Source organism: Camelus bactrianus, chromosome 3 (genome assembly GCF_048773025.1).
Source record: "Camelus bactrianus isolate YW-2024 breed Bactrian camel chromosome 3, ASM4877302v1, whole genome shotgun sequence".
Lineage (NCBI taxonomy): Eukaryota > Metazoa > Chordata > Mammalia > Artiodactyla > Camelidae > Camelus > Camelus bactrianus.
This window is the reverse complement of record NC_133541.1, coordinates 44313770-44333186: the sequence shown is the minus strand read 5'-3', so window position 1 is coordinate 44333186 and position 19417 is coordinate 44313770. Positions and strand designations below refer to the sequence as shown.

Here is a 19417-nt window from a genome sequence, read left to right as displayed (position 1 = left end):
TAAAATCTTGTCCTAGTATACAAGGTGCTTGCACAAGATTCTGCCCCTACGCTACTAAACTCTTATACATAATTACTTAAAGTTAGAAAAGAAAAATTGGATTAAGGAGACTTTTTAAACAGCTTACTAGATTTAATTTTAAATAAGATTCTTTTGAGTATAAAGCAGAAATATGGTTATGAAGCTATCAATTTAACTCTTCTACCAGATAAACTCTATTATGATGGAAAAACACTGCTACAGTAATCCAGCCAAAAGATAAGGCTCAGATTGGGGTGACAGCAGTGGTAATGGTAAATAATAGTCAAATTCTGGATATATATTGAAGATAGAATAAACAGAATTTCCAGACAGATTGAATATGAGGGTCTGTGAGAAGCAGGAATCAAGGATAGCTCCAATTTTTTTGGCACAAGCAACTGTAAGGATGGACTGCCATTGACTGACAGGGGGACAGATGTAGGTGAATTAGAAGGGCAGATCAGAGGTTCAGTTTGGGACATATTAATATGATCCCTATGAAATTACCCAGGACATTTTTCACAGAACTAGAACAAATAATCCTAAAATTTATATGGACTCACAAAAGACCCAGAACTGCCAAAGCAATATTGAAGAAAAAGAATGAAGCTGGAGGAATAACCCTCCCAGACTTCAGACAATACTACAGAGCTACAGTAATCAAAACAGCCTGGTATTAGTACAAAAACAGCCATATGGGTCAATGAAACAGTATAGATAGTCCATAAATAAACCCACAAACTTTTGGTCAATTAATCTTTGACAAAGGAGGCAAGATCATACAATGGAGTAAAGACAGCCTCTTCAGCAAACGGTGTTGGGATAACTGGACAGCCGCATGTAAATTAATGAAGTTAGAACACTCCCTCACACCATACACAAAAATAAACTCAAAATAGCTTAAAGACTTAAACATAAGACAGGACACTGTAAGCCTCTTAGAAGAAAACATAGGCAAAACATTATCTGACATAAATCTCAGCAATGTTCTCCTAGGGCAGTCTACCCAAGTAATAGAAATAAAAGCAAAAATAAATAAACAGGACCTAATTAAACTTCTAAGGTTTTGCAGAGCAAAGGAAACTAAGCAAAACAAAATGACAACCTACAGAATGGGAGAAAGTATCTGCAGAAGTTGAGACTGACATGGGCTTAATTTCCAAAATATATAAACAGCTCATACAACTATATATTAAAAGAAAAACAAACAACCCTATCCAAAAATGGGCAGGGGACCTAAACAAGCAATTCTCCAATGAAGACATACAAATGGCCAAAAGGTACATGAAAAAATGCTCAATATCACTAATTATCAGAGAAATGCAAATCAAAACTATCATGAGGTACCACCTCACACCAGTCAGAATGACCATCATTAAAAAGTCCACAAAGGATAAATGCTGGAGGTGTGGAGAAAAGACAACCCTCCTACGCTGTTGGTGGGAATGCAGTTTGGTGCAGTCATCATGGAAAACAATATGGAGATTCCTTAAAAAACTAAAGATAGACTTACTGTATGATCCAGCAATACCACTCCTGGGCATGTATCTGAAGGGAACTCTAATTCAAAAAGATACATGCACCCCAATGTTCACAGCAGCACTGTATACAATAGCCAAGACATGGAAACAACCTAAATGTCCACTGACAGATGAATGGATAAAGAAGATATGATGTGTGTGTGTGTGTGTGTGTGTATGTATAAGTATACACACACACACACAATGGACTACTACTCAGCCATAAAAAATAAAATAAAATAATGCCATTTGCTGCAACATGAATGGACCTGGAGATTGTCATTCTAAGAGAAGTAAGCCAGAAGGACAAAGAAAAATACCATATGATATCACTTATATGTGGAATTTTTAAAAATGAGACAAATGAACTTATTTACAAAACAGAAACAGACTCACAGATAAGAAAACAAACTTATGGTTACGGGAAAGTTGGGGAGGGAAGAGGATGGAATGGGATAAATCAGGAGTTCGAGATTTGCAGATACTAATTACTATATATAAAATAGATAAACAAGTTTATACTGTATAGCACAGGAAACTATATTCAATACCTTGTAGTAATCTATAATGAAAAAGAATATGAAAATGAATATATGTATAAGAAACATTATGCTGTACACCAGAAATTGGTACATTGCAAACTGACTATACTTCAATAAAAAAGTTTTTTAAAAACATGTTTTTTAAAGGTCCTTAGGCCAGAGATATTGTAATTTTGCGTATTTACAAGCAAAATTATATAATGTAGAAGCAAATTATATATAATGCAGAAAAAAGAAACAAGAGTGAAAGAATAATAACTATTGAAATTGACTGAAGGATACATGAGAATACATTATACCATTCCTCTATTTTTGTGTATATTTAAAATTTTTCAAAAGTTTAAAAAAAAAAACTGAATAATTTTCAGATGAGACTCTTCTCCACCTTCTAGTCAGAGACTAAGCCAATACAGACTTCCTTCTAATCTCTGTCAGTGGACCATGTTTTTTCTCATCCACTGTTCTACTGGAAACGCTGCCCTTCACAAGTCCTACATTTACTTGGGGGGTCTCAGTTTCCAACTCCCTGCCTCATGTGTACCCAAGGCCTTGGTCTTCTGTATAATTACGAGTATTAAAACCCAAACTCCTGTATTAATGAGCCTAGCAACCTCACCCTAACAACAAGGGTAGTTTTTAATGTCATGTGTCTACTTGCCAAGCTCTCCCCACCCTTCTTCTCTGTAGCTCCTAGGCTTTCTTTTAATTTATTACAAGCTCTCCTATGCACTTATGTGGTCAGGTAATGAAATACTTCTAGAGAAGTTCTAGTATTTGTAGCATAGTTTTATCATAACAAGAAGCCTCCCCTTCTGTTAACTACTGCAAGAAAAACTCCTAATTGCAATTATTTAGCCGTGTCACTAAGAGTCATAGTCAGGATCCTTAGGATTCATTCTGAAAACTTCAGAATCCTGAAGGGAAAGGGCCAAGGGAGGAGGATGTATTAAAGTGGATCGAGGACAAAAGATTCCTTGCAAGCTCTTTAAAAAAGGTAGAATGGGACAGAATCTCTCTGATAGACCATGGAAAACATATGGGAAGAGGAAGATATTTCATCCCATATACTCTATAAACAAAAAGCAAATGTTTGACCTCAAAAATTCTAGGCCAGAAATTACGGTTCTACTCACAAAAGTTTTACTTTTTGAAAATCTGAAGCATTTATCTTCCACATCAAAAGAAGAGTCCTTGTAAAAACGCAAAATAAATCATTACTCTCCTGCTCCCTTTAGGTGCTGACCAGACTGCTGCCCAGGCCCAGCCCCAGCCCGCTCCACAGCCCAGAAGACCAGGCTTCTTTCATCTCCTCCACTCCACTGGCTCACTCCTCCTACTCCCCGCCCTGGGTCCCTGGGAAGCGCGCCTCTAGCCTCCAGGGAATATAGCCATATCCTTGAAGTCTCAGCTTAAATGTCCCTTCCTAGATGCGGAGGAGGGGAGGGGCGGCTTCCTTAACCTATTATTTCCCCCAATGACATTTCCAGTTTTCCTCCAGAACATTCATCATGCTTTCAATTATGTGTTCCATGTCGGTGCTCCTTGCTAGCTGCAAACTCCCTGACAGTTTAATCTACCATAGTCTTAGCACAGTGTTAGGCACTTAGCAGTTCAATGAGTGAATAAGTAAGCAAGCACAGGCAAGATAAAAAAATAAGTCGTTCTTCCCTTACTCTGCTCAAGTTAGGGTACAACTTCGTGGCATCACCAGGGTAAATTCAGCAACCACCACCAAAGGAAGCCGGTCTTTGTAAGATGTTACAGAGACTGACTTTTCATCCACTTTAGAATATGACTGAATTTCATGATATTGTACGTGGTTTGATGAGTGTATGTCACTGGGTGTATCCACATTAATTATAATTCTCTTTATGAAGCTATCCATCAGAAAACAGTACTTTTTTAAAATTAGCAATGTGACAGAAAGTGGTATACGCTCCATATTTTTTAAACTAAAACCTCTACATATAAAACATGAATTCAAGGGGTTGTAATTACTTTAAACACTAACTACTATTTTTGAATATAATACTTCTTAAATGGCCTTCAATCATCAGGACATTCCTGTGAAGTAGGGATTATTAACTCCATTTTATAAATGAGGAAACTGTGACCTAGAGAAACAAAGTAACTTCTCAAACTATTCCCATCATTTTCTGAAGAGGAAGTTCCTATTTTCTAGAGTCTTGAGATTTCTAAGGACAAGAGGAGTGAAGTGGACTGAAGTCCTTACAGAGATTTCAAAGTTGGGATGGGGGAAAGTCATTTACTGGAACAGAGGAGGTAACAAACATCATAGGCTGCCCTCCTCTACCTGTTGGCAGCTCAGCTGACTAAGAAAAGCAGAAGGTAAGGCATGGAAGCAGTAACTAGCTCTAAGCATCAAGACCTACACTATCTTGACCAGCTTTTGGGTGACATCAATAATATTCTTCTTTAGCCATCCTAGAAAATAAATCAGAACCCAGTAAGTTAACAGAGTCCATAAAAACTGCACACACTCCTCTCTTACCATACGGGTTTTAATGTGTTTTCCTTTTAACATCTGCTTTACCTTTGCTTACTGCCTCTTTTTTGGAATTATGGAATCCAAATCATGATGTACCCAATTTGCTGTCATTTATTCTCCTGTTCTTATAAGTTTACCACTGTCTGGCAGCAAATGTTTCTGCAGGCAGCTGTTCTAAACAGCCCTTCAGCATGGATCTCCCTGGAATTCAGTGATGCTTAGATGGTGAACTAAGATGAAGATTTGGTTTATGATCCTAAAACAGCCATGCTGTACTAGTTGTTTCTTCTGTCTTCCCATTGAGTGAGGTTCTTAGAGGCACCTGAAATATGCACGGGTTAGCTTGCCTTCTTTAAATTTTCCAGATATCTGACAGTTACCTTCCTACATTCTGAACAGCTACTCATGACTCTCAGTAAATGCAATATCCATACTTTCACAACAAAACTCTTAATGGTGATTAGTAAGATCCCCTAATCAAATTGATTCAATTAGTGAAATTTCTTTAAAGTTCAATTTTTTTTTAGAATAACATTATTTTAAGAAAGCAGCCATTGCATTTTGCCCTTCATACATCTTACAAGAAAAAGCAAAATATCAACCTGATAAAAGCAATGAAGGGGTTAAATATTTCACTATTTGCAGAACTCTGGAGGCACAAATTGAGCACAAGGGATGTAAAACACCATATTCATGTGACTAATACATATCAAGTCTTTGAAATTTGTTATATTATAATTCCTTTCAGTAGTCTTCCTTTGTTCCAGTATTTCAGAGGTTTCAGTATAGATTCCTTTCTTTCTTTTTCTTTCTATACATTCCATCATAGGGGAATCTGCCTTGACTTGGTGTTAAATAGATGAGGTAAAGAAATTACTCATGGTCACTTTTCTGCCCACCTGCTCAGATCTACGGTAGCAGAGCTTGCTGATACACAAAGCACTCAGTCCGGTTTCCCTACCTCTAACAAGGCTTCACCACCTGGTTCTGTTCTATACTCTGTTCTTCAGAGGGGACACGTGGCGCTACCCTTTATTGTCCTGTTTCCCTGGGAGAGGAACTGACATGACCCATGAAAACAACTGTGCCTGCAATTGTGGCTATGTATTATCACCAGGGTTCTCTGTGTCTCCATCTCCAGGTGCTCTACAGCATCCACCACAAAACCCCTACATTCTGCCTAGTGGCTTCTTGGAATTTGCTGGGAAAACAGAAAGTGAGTTCCCTGAATTTATCAGGCAGTCTGTATCAAAAGGCAAGGGTTGGGGAGGGATATGCAGGGGCTGATGTAGAGAAATTTCAACCAAGGACAATGTGTTTCTTAATTAAAGTCACTTCCTCCCAGTTTTGGCATTTTAAGAGTTTTCTGGTTTTTGGTTTTGCGATGAGTTTTTGGTTTATTCTACACTTTCATAGGAACTTAAAGAAAAATGAGAAAAAGTTACACAAGAAGCTGCTATTTAGATGCTTTTTTGAACCGGGAAACCTTTTTACCTAAATTATTAAAGATTAATAATTTCATGTATATTCCAGTCATAAACTGTGTGGCATGTTTATTTCTTCATTTATTTGTACCCTACCTTATCTAGAAGGAATTTATGAAAGTTAAGACAGAAAGCTGCAAATCTTAGGAAGACCAAGGTTGTGAGGACATGTTGAATCATAAAATTGTGTCAATATACAGAGAAAAATACTGATAGATTAAAATACTGATATCTTTTAAAACTTTGGTACTAAAAATACAAACAAAATTATGGGACAGCCCACAGACAAGAAAAAATAAATTTATAAATATAAGTAAATGGTTAATATCTATAATTAATTCTAAAATACAAATTTTTAAAAGATAAATCTCCAACAGAAAACTTAACAATGAATATAAAAGCACAATTCCCAGAAGAGAAAACCTGAATGTCCAATAATCATATGAAAGTACTTAACTTCACCAGAAATCAGGAAAATTAAAATTAAAATAAGATACCATTTTGCACCCATCATATTGGGAAAAAGTTTAAAGTCTGACAATACCAAGTATAAAACATGGAGCAACAACAAGAATCTCATAAACCACTATTGGGAAGTGTAACTAGGCACAACTATCTTGGAAAGCAATTTGGCAAGATCTAGTGAGACAGAACATGTCTCTGCGGATCTGCAATTCTACTTCTAGGTTTGTATGTGCATAAGGAAATATTGTGTCATACAGGAATGTTCATTTTAGCAACATTTTGCAGCAGCAGCATAAAGCTGGAAACAACCCAAGTTTCATCAGTAGATTTTTGACAAATAAAATTTTGCTCATTGATACAATGGAATACTATATAGCTATAATAGTTCATAAACTAAAGCTACATGTGTATAGAAAAAATCCCAAAGTATGTTAAACAAGGGAAAAAAAGCTGCAGAAATATACATGTTAAGGAAATGAAACACACAGCATAGTAATAGTTACAAAAAAATTTACAGCTGTGCAACGATGTTATAGTTTGTTTTCTGATACATGCATATGTAGCAAAAGTACAAAAACATGAATGGGAATGATAGACACCAAATTTAGGATAATGGTAACCTCTAGCAAGGGGTCTAAGGAGACTTAAATTTTATCTGTAATGTGTCTTTTTCTTTAAAAATCAGAAAAAAAGTAAAATGTTAATATTTTATAAGGTTACATGGTGGGAACATGGGTATTCATTTTATTATTTTCTATATTGTATACTTGAAATGTTTTATATATACTTTAAAATTTTAAATGTTTTCACCTTAATAATATGGAAACCACACACTTTGGATCCTGTATCATAAGCACTTCTCAATGTGAACAATCTAAAATATTTAAGAGAGTAAAAGAGTACATAAAGCAGCATTAGATTTCCATTTGAGCTTAATTACTAAAAGTGCTATATATACATGGAGGAGGGACTACAACAAAATTATTACCTGTGGTGGTGGTTCTCACATTTGCGCATCTGAAATAACCTGAAAGCTTTTTAAAAGAACAGATGCTCAAGATTTATCTTAAACCTGCTTGAATCAAAATACCTGCAATGAGAACCATATACACCAAGACTGAAAACCACTGATCTATGAAAAAGGCACAAAGAGAAAAATGAGGAAGCATGAATGATTCAGATAAATCATGTTGTTGGAATGGTGAAAGGACAGTTTTCTGAACAGCCACACAAACAGTTCTACATATACACATAAAATAAAAAAAAAAAAAGAAATCATTGAGAAGATATGCTTAACAATACCACAACAGCTAACACCACAAAAGAGGGATAGTGGTTCTTATGAAACATGTCAATCATAAAATAAAGTGTCCTTGGATGTTACTAACTGAATTAAACTAGAAAGAAATAGGCCTGCCTTTTATGAAAATAAAAACATTACAAAAGACTTACATACTGTAATTGAAACACTCTCTAGCTGATATGATTACAGCATTGGGTATTCTTTGTCCTCCCCCGCCCCCTCTCCAGATGTACTTTTCACCTTCTCTATCTTGCCCTAATTCCCAGGATACTGACTTTTGACCTGAGACAAGAGGGCCCCCTAACCTTCTGGATTCCAGTGGGTTTGCCAATGGGAAACACCAGGAGGGAATCAGAGGGCTAGAAGAGGGTAAAACTGCCATTCCTGCCAGTCACAGAAAGGCCAGAGCTCTAGCCAGGCAGCCTTCCCCACAGCCACCCTCTCTGGGTTTCAGTCATGATCGCATTCTCTCACCCTTCAGGCCTACGTATGATAATGGTTCCCACTATTGTCAGTTCTGAGATGTTTCACCACTGGTGGTTTATTTTAACCCAGGCACTTTTAAAAATACACTCAATTACCCCATTTGAGCCTGCTATTTATTTTCTACTAAAATGCTGACATATAATTATGAAGCATGAAGACATTTTACTCTAGTCTCTAAGTAGAATTTCTTTTACAGATCTAACCTTACAAGCTGAATATGTCCAGGTAGTATCCAGAGTTACAAGTGCCGTATATAATTCAGAAAAATATATATTTAAAGTCTGACCTGTACCTTTGAGGGGAAAAAAAAATCTGGATGGAAAACAAGTTCAAGGCCAAAATAAAAGAAATAATCAAAAACAGAGGGTAATTAATAGAACAATACAGTAAACTAAAAACAAGAACTAAGGAGTCAGGGAAGGCTTTCCAGAAAAAAAAAAAAAAGTGGTATTTCAGCTGGTTCTTAAAGGACAGAGAGAATTCTGATAGCATTAGCAAGCAGAAAGTAATGAGCATCTTGAGCAAGGAAAATGATATAAACCAACATACTAAGTTGTGAAAGGGTATGGTTGTTGGCTGAGCAAAAAGTGTAACGCCAGACTAGAGCAGAGCAAGTTTTATTAAGAACTCTACAGCCTTAGCTACTAAGTCAGATAGCTGAAGCTATACAAATGTTAATTACACAGTTTATGTATCTTCCAGGAGACTCATGGTCTGAGAAGGAATAAAACCAAAAATGTGAGCAGAATATGGCTAGAAAAATACACCTTAGTTTTAACTTTTATCTCTATTAAATAAACTTTAAGAAGACAGTCACCAGTTTACTCATTATATCATGGGTCCACATGTCTATACTACTTATTCCATGCTGCCTAAATTGATGCTTATACTTCAATTCTGGCCCCTTGGATAAATTTTTTCAATAGGTTTCTGAATAGGTCAGGTGATTGTCAATCAGAATAAGCCACACGTTTATCTCAGCAATTTCATGAAGGATGTTTTTAAGTTGGTTTTAAAATCTGTGCAAATGATCTACTGGCTTATTTCTAAGGTTTTCCAACTGTCAAACCATCAGTGAACTAATCAGGTAAAGATACTACAGATGGTGAAGGCAGTTCTATTATTAACAGAATAACCTCTAATATTTCTGCTTACTACAGAGAAATGTATCGGGAAGAAAAACAGCTCCAATGTCCTCAGATAGATTTTTGTAAAAGACTCACCATTCAAGTTATTTCCGCAAATATTTTCTTAACTCAAGAAAAGCAATAAAACATCTTGTTAATTATGTGTTTAATGTTTACTGTATCAAAGATACTTAGTTCTGGTTAACATATTATTTTTGTAACATTCTTGCATACTAGGGCCAAAAGAAGATATTTTAATGTGAGCATTTTTATATCCCCATTTTATTGGGGACTGCCTACTTACTGGGGCTGTTTTGATGCAAGGAATTTTGACAAGACCTTAAAAATGAACTATTAACCTTCCAAATGGAAAAAAAATAATGTTACACATGAAACAGTTATACCCATCCCTTCCCTGTCCCTTCTTCCAATCTGAACCAACTACTCTCTGCCCAAAGATGGCAATCAAGAATGAAGGTCAGAGATTTAGAGTGAGGATCAAAGGCAAGGTACAATTCATGGATGGGATGATATGGGCATGGACCATTATCTGGGAGACAAATCCTGTATATAACTAGAAGATAATGTTTACTATCACACTTGCACATCTTAGAAAGGGCCATGCTAGGGGAAAACTTCTGCTTGTCAGCTGATAATTTACTTGTCACTTCAATAATCTGCATCTGAAAATGTGTGATTTCTCTCAAAGTTACCATTTACTCCCAGTTAAAAAGTGAGACCCGGTTGCTAAATAATGGAACTTTTTTCCATTTAAATATCAAAAGGATATTATCCCTTCTTTTTATATGCTCCTTACTATGTATTTATTATGCAGTGGAATGGAGTATAGTTGCAACCACAATATTATTCCTGTTCTGAAGCTACTGACTCTGCACATAAAATTCCCTACTTCTGTTTCCTCAGAAAATGATTTCATATGTTTATCATAAAACTCATAAAACAGTTATAACAGACTTCTGACACTTACATGATATATAATACATATAATAGTTGTAACATTTTCAAACAACCCAGAAATGAAGAAAATGAATGTATCTGGTTAATTGGTGTGATCAAGAAAACCTATCGCACACACAACTTGCCAATGTTTTTTTTTTTAAATAGCAGTTTCATTTTGTGATGAAGCCATTCCTGATCCAGCTGTATTACATTCAAACCACACAATGTGGAGCCGAATTTTATGATTCTAAATTATTATAAAGATTTATACTCGCATTTATGCGAAGTTCAAATTTTTATATGAAATATAGCCCCAACTTAATACTGTTCCAGTATAATTATGTGATTTATTTAATGTATTCTACTCGAAATAAATACCTGATAGGTTACAACACAAATTATTAGTTTCAAAATTTTAACAGGATACAAATGTACACATAGATATAAATATGTGTACAAATATCTACAAGCCTACAAGTATGCAGTGCCCATTTCAGAGTAGTCACTCTGAGAAGGTTGCAAACTTATTCTCATGTCATCATTACTTAAAACTATTTTTAAAACACCCTTTTGAAATAGCCTTCATGATAATCATCTAAATATCGTTAATAGTAATAAGATCTTGAAGGTAGAGCTGAGTTTTGCAACCATGCAGAAATCATTCTGCCAAGTTTAGCAAATAAGTGTTCAAACTGAGTTACAGTTTTTGATTACAAAAATACAAACTAAAAACCAAATGCTTATAAAAGTGATTCTAAAATCATGTTTTTAAGTTGCTTGTAAATTGACTAAATTTTTTAAAGATTCAAAATAATTATGAATAGCAGGAGCACTTCTGGAATAATTATTTAGCCTCCTAAAGTGACTACCTGGAGTGACCACTCTAAAAACAAAGTAACAGTAACATGTTTGGGGGAAGAGGCAGTGTTTCATGCTCCTATACACTTTGAAGTCACTAAGTAGCTTTCTTCCAAAAATATTTTCCAGACATGACTTCATTAATTCTCCAAATATCCCTTAAGAAAGAAAGGACAGATTATCATTTTTTTCCACCCCCTAGTGGGCTGAGTGGAGATGGTGTAAGGGAAAGAGAATTACAAGTGTTTATTCCATGAGTCAGTAATTAAGTCTTAGGCATACTGTGCCCTAAAATGCATGCTATATAGTCAGCAAAATTTAACCTAATTTTTTAGCTTTATTCTGCTTGATAAAAAGGCATTATATGAGGCAACTGTGTCATAAAACACTACAGAGGTCTATTAAAATGATTATTAATTCACTGCATACTTGCCTGGAAGAATTCTTGCTTGATGTATGGGACTTAATTTATTAAAGAAGCTGGTGTCTATTCTCAGACACACTCATAAAAGTTCTATTTAAAAGTCTATTTTACCAAAGGAAAAAAAAGCCTATTTTTTAAAGACTCTTTTCCTTGAACTTTAGAAGGAAGAAAAAAATCTTCACTTTGAAAAACCAAATACATAAATAAAACAGAGGAAGAAAAATCAGGCAATAAAAGAGCTATTGGCAAAATCATTTAAGAGCACATCCTAGGGAAACTGGTAAATTGTTGATGGCTCTGGAGAGAAAGCACAACATAATATGCACATGATTACAAGTTAATTTTCACTGAAATTATTAAAATGATTATTCTGCTAAATTTTTAATTCTTTTGTATGAGAAAAATGGAACTTGTTGCTCAGGCATACCACCACCATTCCACTTACTCATTAAATAAACATTTAGGGTCCCTGGTATGATAATCACTAAGTATATCTGGGCTCCCAGTGGCACCATATTTATATAGGAGATTAAAGATTTGACAGATGAAAGACGAAATAAAAATTAGCCCTTACTATGATTCCAGTGATCCCATTCAACAAATGGAATGATTCTGCTCCTTTAAGTATCATTTTTAGGGGTTCTATTCCAGGAGTACGAAAGGACTCGACTCTTTTCAAAGACACGTTTCAGTAACTGAGTAAATAAAAACACGCGTATTACATGGGCACTCTGGGTGCTAGATTTTGTTCGAGGTGAGTGACTGCACTGAGGACAACTCTTAGACAAGTTCTAATCATAGCTGCTACAAGGGCTGACTACTTGTGACAGAATCACTCTTCCCCGTGTGTACCTTGGCTGTCTGGTCTATAAAATGGGTAGTTCAATAGTAACCTGCCTACACAATGCTCCTTTGAAGTTCACTAATGGATGCTTTCCCAGGTGCACTTAAAACTATTAAATGCTACAAATATACTGAGTACGATCTCGAAAAGCACACGGTAATACATGTGTCAGTGCTCATTACGGCAGTAATAATAACCCCCCTCCTCCGACCCTAAGGACCCTCTCCCCACTCCCACCCGGCTTTTCAGACCTTACCCGTGACTTCTGCATAACAACCAGCAAGTCCGAAACTCCGGACCCAGAGCTGCAACAAAAGCAGCTGAAACGCCGATACCGAAATGGACCAGACAAAAGAAAGTGTGGGAACCGGCGGCGGACCGGGGTGTGTGCGGCCCTCCCCACAAGCTCTGAGAGAGACCGGACGCACCTCCTCAACTCCCAGACTGAGGGCCGCCAGCCCCGGCCACGCGGCGCCCCCGCCGGCGCCGCCCGCCGCACGCCCCCAGGCCCCCGGCGCCGCCCAGTGTAATTCCACCCTCGCCCGGGTCGCGCCCCGAGGCCGGCGGCCGCCGCCGCCGCCGGCCTCAGGTGCGAAAGTTAAACCGGCGCTGCAGCACCTGAGGCCGGGGCGGGGAGCGGCCGGGCCAGCCCGCGGCGCGCCCTCCGTCGCGTAAGCCTGGGGCCGAGCCGCCGCGGCCGGGCAGGGCCGGCCCCACGCCAGAGCCCTCGGACGGCCGCGCCCCGCCGGGCCCCGAGCCGCCGCCGGCACTCACCTGCGACCGCGTCCGGGAGCCTCCCGCTCCGTGCCCCGTCCCGGGGCGCCCGGCCGCCCGCAGCCCGCGGCTCTGAGGACTCGCGGCGGCGGCGGCGGCGGCGGCGGCGATGCCGGTTCGGCGAGACGGGAAGCGACAGGAGCCAAACCCCGCGGAAAGCGCTCGAGCCGCGCCGGCAGCCCGGAGCCGGCGGCCTGGGTCTCCGCGCCCGGGCGCTCCCCACCGCCTCCGCTCCGCTCACCCACCGCTGCGGTTCCGGCCCGAGCCGCGCGTGGGCGGCGCCCCGCCCCGCCCCGCCCCCGAGCAGCCCCGCACGGGGCGCCCGGCGCGCAGGCCCGGCCGGACCGTGGGAAAGTTGTTCGCTGGTCGTCCCTTTACTGGAGAAGCAGAGCATGTCAGTCCCTTCATCTTCCTCCCGTGGCCTCACCCAGCCCCTCCGGTAGTTCTGAGCTCCTAACCCACCTGCTGGGCTCATTACCTGCTCAAATCAATTGGCGTCCCATGACCCACCTCCAAGCCTAGACTCTTCTAAGGCAGCACCAGTGCCTGAGTTTACTTTTCCCTTTTGATGTCACTGTCCTTGTTGCTTATCTTCTTGTTCCTAAGGTTCCATCTAAGTGCAACTGAGTTAACCACTAAGGGGTTCTGGAGCGCACTGTTGACAAATTATAGTTGGTAGGTGAGTTGAAAACCAGAGGTAAATCTAAAGTGCTTATTCAGGGAGCTGGGAGGCAGATCCAAGTAAATGTGGACTTGTCAGTACGCTGCTGGGCTCACAGCAATGAAAACAGGTGATCAAAATGCTGTAAATAAGGTCAGGAGTATTTAAAAAGCACGTTTTATTAATTGGCTTGAGAAAGGGAAAGGAAGCTGGGTGAGAGATCTCAAAAGACTGTACAGCTTTCTCTGTTATATACAGAAATTTCTACTTGCCTGAAGTGGCTTACTTGAAGTCTTGTCCCAAGCTTAAAGCTGTATGCAATGATTTCCCACCCGAAAATTCTATGAAATCAGTAACAATAACACAATAACACAACCATAGAAAGACATCACAGGAAAGGAAAACTACAGACCTTGTGACAATTAATACAAAAATCCACAACAAAATACTAGCAGACCAAATCCAGCAACATAAAAAAGCATTTTACAACATGACCAAGAGGGATTTAGCTAAGAAATGCAAGGTTGGTTTAACATTTTAAAAATTAATGTAATATACTCTCAATAAAATAAAGGATAAAACCCACAGGATTGTCTCAATAGATGAAGAAAAACCACTTGACAAATCTAGCAATTTTCATGATTAAAAACACTCAACAAACAAGGAGTGAAAGAGAATCCTCTCAACCTGCTAAAGGACATCTACAGCCCGGGCTGTGCCTGTTCTCTGGCTACTAGCATATATTTTATATCTCTGACTGCCCCTGTTGTGCCTTCCTGTTTTCTTTCTTCTTGGCATATATGTCTTTCCTATTTCTGCTGTGTACTTTTAGTGTGATAGACCTAGAAGATGGAATTGGGTAGCTGAAAAAAGTAGGTAAAAATAAATAACAAAACTTTAAGGCATCAAATGCTTTCAATGTTAACTTGCAAAATGACTAAGGGAAGAATGCTGTGCACCAATGGTGTTTACTGCTCTTTGTCAAATCTAGGCAACTCGTATTATTGATTTATAGTGTGTCCACTCTGGTACCTGTTGGAAAGGTAGCAAGAATAGGTAGCTGCAATATCCCTGGTATATGCAGAACATGGCTCCATCTCCTCCATTATCTTACACAAGGTTCCAGATCTCAGTCCCTCATACTCAGAGCCAGATTCTAAGGCATCTTATGCATCTTTACAGAACCTGCAGTTCAGCTGTCCCTCTTCTTCTCAGTCAGCTCTTCTCTCTTTCCACAAGAAATTCAACCATACCAACCTCATTGTGATCTTCGCAGTTTTGTGGATCCCAGAAGGATTACATTGTACCTCACACAGTGTACCACTTTTAAAATCTCACTTGGCTGTCACTTCCTGAGTCTTTGCTCCTGGCTGCACAATTACTGGATTCCTCTTTCTGCTCTCTTCAATTCACAGGTCTCAGCTCAACCCCCCTGATTTCTGTCCTCCTAGGTTTTTTCCCCTCAGGTATTTCAATCTCTCTGTCTCTTTCTGTCTCTGTCTCTCTTTCTCTCTTTTCCTTAGGCAGAGTGATTTAGTGTTTTTCTGGTTTCTCCTTCTAAACTTCCATACATCACAGAGCTCACCAACAAAGCACCCTCCAGGTGCTAGGGTCCATTCTCCTCGGGCAGTGGGGGATTGTAAATTTGTAATGAATTTATAATGAAATTTATAATGAAATATTTTACTGTGGGATATTTACAACATTTTCTCATTCTTTCCACATAAAAGGAAAATCAGCCTATTTTCTCAGTGTCTCAGTGACACCTCAGGGAATAACACAGTAATAGGATGGACGTAAAATTAGATTTAGCATAGAGGTTATTCCCTGAAACACTCAAAGATCAGGCTGGAGGGGAAAACAAGAAAGCTGGGAAAATAAGAGGGGTAGAGGGGGTGATTTAGTTGGAGAGATTGTAAAGAAGATAGACATTTTCTGCCCTGAAAGTGCTTACATAATAATCTATATGTTATTTGAAAAGAGTTAATGAAGGGCAATCCAGTTACTAATAAAGGCTATTAATCTGCAGATAGAGAAATAGTGTGATAAATATGTATATTTGTTCTAATCTATAATCTAGGATAATTTGTTAATGATTGAAATCATTAATATGGACAGAAGTGTTTAGCTAGTATTTGAAAGCCTAACCAGAATGGCTAGCTTTATCAGTGATCCACACCAAAAGATTTGGTAATTAGTATATGGATGTTAGAAGTGATTCATGTCGTCAGTTGTGTACAATGTATATAGATTGTCAAAAAGAACTTCACAATTACCTCCACACTTGCATGAATAGGAAATAAGAATCTAGCAATTCTAAGAAGCCATGCTGTTGAGAATAGCTTGACCCTATGCCTAAAGACTCCACTGGGTCACAGTGTCTAGATATTTTTGGAGGCATCTGTTATCTGATCTTTCTAGGACATTGGCAAACCTTACAATTAGAACATTGTTGCATTGGCCTTGAGTGACTCTTGCAAAGTGCTTGAAGGAACAAAGGTCAGGATGTCACTGAATTGACAGAAAAAGTTAATCATATTTTTCCCCACTTTTTTTTGTATTATGGTAAAATACACACAAAATTAAATTTACCACTTAAATCATTTTAAAATGTACAATTCAGTGGTATTAAATACATTCATTATGTGCTACCACCATCAACATACATTCCCAGAACTCTTTCCATCTTTATAAAATTGAAACTCTGTATCCATTAAATAGTAACTCTCTACTATCTCCTCCCCTTAGCCTCTAGTAATCACCATTCTACTTTCTGTCTCTATGACCTTGACTACTCCAAGTATCTCATTTAAATGGAATCATACAATATTTGTCTTTTTGTGGCTGGCTTATTTCACTTAGCATAATGTTCTCAAGGTTCATCCATGTTCAGTCATGTGTTAGAATTTCCTTCCTTTTTAAGGCTGATACTCCATTGTCACTTTTCTTTTTTCTTTTCCTTGCCTACCTGTTTTCTAGTATTTGGAGCTGTGGCAGAGTTTGGTCTGTGATTTACTTTCATTGTAATCCATCTGGTAGCAAGACTTTGGGGGAAGAGAACTTTACTCCTTACATATCTTTGAATCAGACTATCATTACTTACCAAAAGTACCTAATAATTAGGAATGATAAAATTGGCTTAGGGTGCATCTCAACGTTTAGTTTATAATCTTTTTATCAACATCTTTTAGTGCTTACTTATTAAATATCAGGATTATACACCAATTCTCAGAAAAAATATAGCCATATTTAGTGAACAGGAGTTTTATGTTAAAGTAGGAAAAATTTTAGCAATAAAAATTATTAACTTATTTGATTATTGGTTTTAGTCATTCATTTGAAGGTTTTTTAACAAATGAGGTAATTCTAAGTAATTCTCTAGACCTTGAACTTTGATTTCTAAATGGAGTCAAAGTTCAGGTTCAGTCTTGCAGAAATCTGACTGGCAAAGATTTTTTGGTTTCACATTAATTTTTTTGCAGGTGTTCTCATAGCTTAAAGCACGGAATACAAAGGAGAAATCCACTTACAAATGCTGTGTGTGTTCCTAGGACAGTAACCTTTCATTCCTGAATTTTTATTACAATTGAGAAAGAGCCCAAGGAGGAGTTAAGAACAAAGAAACTGAATTAAGAGAAAGCAAATAGAAAATTTTGCTCAGAGGAATCAAACATGATGGAGACAAAATAAATGATCTAGATCAGACTGATGAAATAAATTAGTGCCTACAAAAAAGTCTTTATCTTGGGTCTGTGTGTAATAAAATCATAATTCTGAAGCTGTAAATTAAATAATTTTAATTGTTTTCTGGTATCAAAAAATTAATGCTTTTCCCTGATAGAAGATAAAATAACTTATATTTATTAAGTGTTACCATGCTCTAGGTCCTCTCAACAAATAGTACCTTATTTTTCAACTCTTCACTGTTCAGCTTGATATTAGGAAAGTATAACTTGGTTATTATTCTTGCAGGTTCATAGTGGGATGGTGGTATGAATGGTGGAAATATGAAATGGGCACATTTAGAGGCTGTACATTTTCTTAAGTGGAAAAGGATATAGAAAGAGAGAGAGAGACAACACAGAGCCCTTCTGGGTGAGGCTACAGCTTCCCACAATACCAGAGTTTCCCACAGGGATTTTACCTGTGGATGCTGCCACTGGTGCAGAGTAAGGATTCCTCCAGCATGAACACTTGTCCTTATTTCTTAGTGTTCTGTGCCTGTCTGCCCACCAGGTAGAGGTAACTGGTGGAAAACCACTTAAATACATTGCTACGTACTTGTTGTAAAACTAGGTAGTATGAAGGTTAGTCTCCAAGGAGCTCCCTCCAGCAGGACAGGCCTGTGGTTTAGGTTACTTCCACAATGCACTAACAAAAATAGAGCCTCTACCGTATTACACACGTGGGCATCTGCAATGGCAAAATTAAAGGAGCTAAGGGTTGAAGGTTGACCCAATCTCTAGTGGCCAATGATTTAATCTATTGGGTCTATGTAATAAAATATTCATAAAATCCAAAAAGGAGGAGGTTTGGAGAGCTTCCATGTTGTTGAAAGAACTGATTCTATGTGCCACTATGTCAGGCTCTAAGCTTCTTGAGGGCAGAAGCCCCTTTGTTTGGGGGATTGCACTATATATCCCTTCATCTGGCTGTTGAATTGTGCTCTTTAATAATGTTTATAATTAACCAGTAATTTAGCAAGTAAACTGATTTCCTGAGTTCTGTGAGCAGCTCTAGCAAATTAATTATAGCCAAGGAAGGGTGCATGGGACCTTCAATTTGTAGCCTATTTATAAGAAGTACAGGTAACAATTTTGACTTGCTGTTGGCATCTGAAGTAGAGGGCAGTGAGATTGAGCCCTTAACCTATGAAATCTGATACTATTTCAGGGTAGATAGTGCCAATATTAAGTTGAATTGTTAAGACAGCCAGCCTGTGTCTGATAATTGCTTGGTGGTGTGGAAGACCCCCCTCTTCTCACACAGGAATTGGATATAAGAATCTTTTTTTTATTTAAGTGTAGTCGAATTACATCGTTGTGTTACTTTCTTATGTACAGCATAGTGTTTCAGTTATACATATTTGTATATTTCTTTTCATATTCTTTTTCACTATATGCTATTGTAAGTTATTGACTATAGTTCCCTGTGCTATACAGTAGGACTTTGTTGTTTATCTATTTTATATATAGTAGCTAGTATCTGCAAATCCCAAACTTCCAATGTGTCCCTCCCCATCCTCTCTCCCCTCTGGTAACTGAGAGTTCATTTTCTATATCTCTGAGTCTGTCTCTGTTTTGTAAATAAGTTCATTTGTGTCATTTTTTTTTTTAAGATTCCACATACAAGTGATATATAGTATTTGTCTTTCTCTTTCTGGCTTACTTCACTTAGTATGATAATCTCCAGGTCCATCCATGTTGCAGCAAATGGCAT

At 38.0% G+C, this 19417-nt stretch overlaps 1 protein-coding gene across 1 annotated transcript in view; it reads right to left on the bottom strand.

The window, feature by feature from the left end:
* RNF180 (ring finger protein 180) overlaps positions 1 to 13792 on the bottom strand; it is a 164662-nt gene extending 150870 nt beyond the window's left edge. The window contains exons 1-2 of the mRNA XM_074354864.1: positions 13663 to 13792; positions 13318 to 13553 (exon numbers count right to left, since the gene is read on the bottom strand). Of these exons, the coding sequence (XP_074210965.1) occupies positions 13318 to 13553; positions 13663 to 13792 (366 nt within the window). The remainder of the gene's footprint in view (positions 1 to 13317; positions 13554 to 13662) is intronic.
* Between the last annotated feature and the right edge of the window lie 5625 nt (positions 13793 to 19417).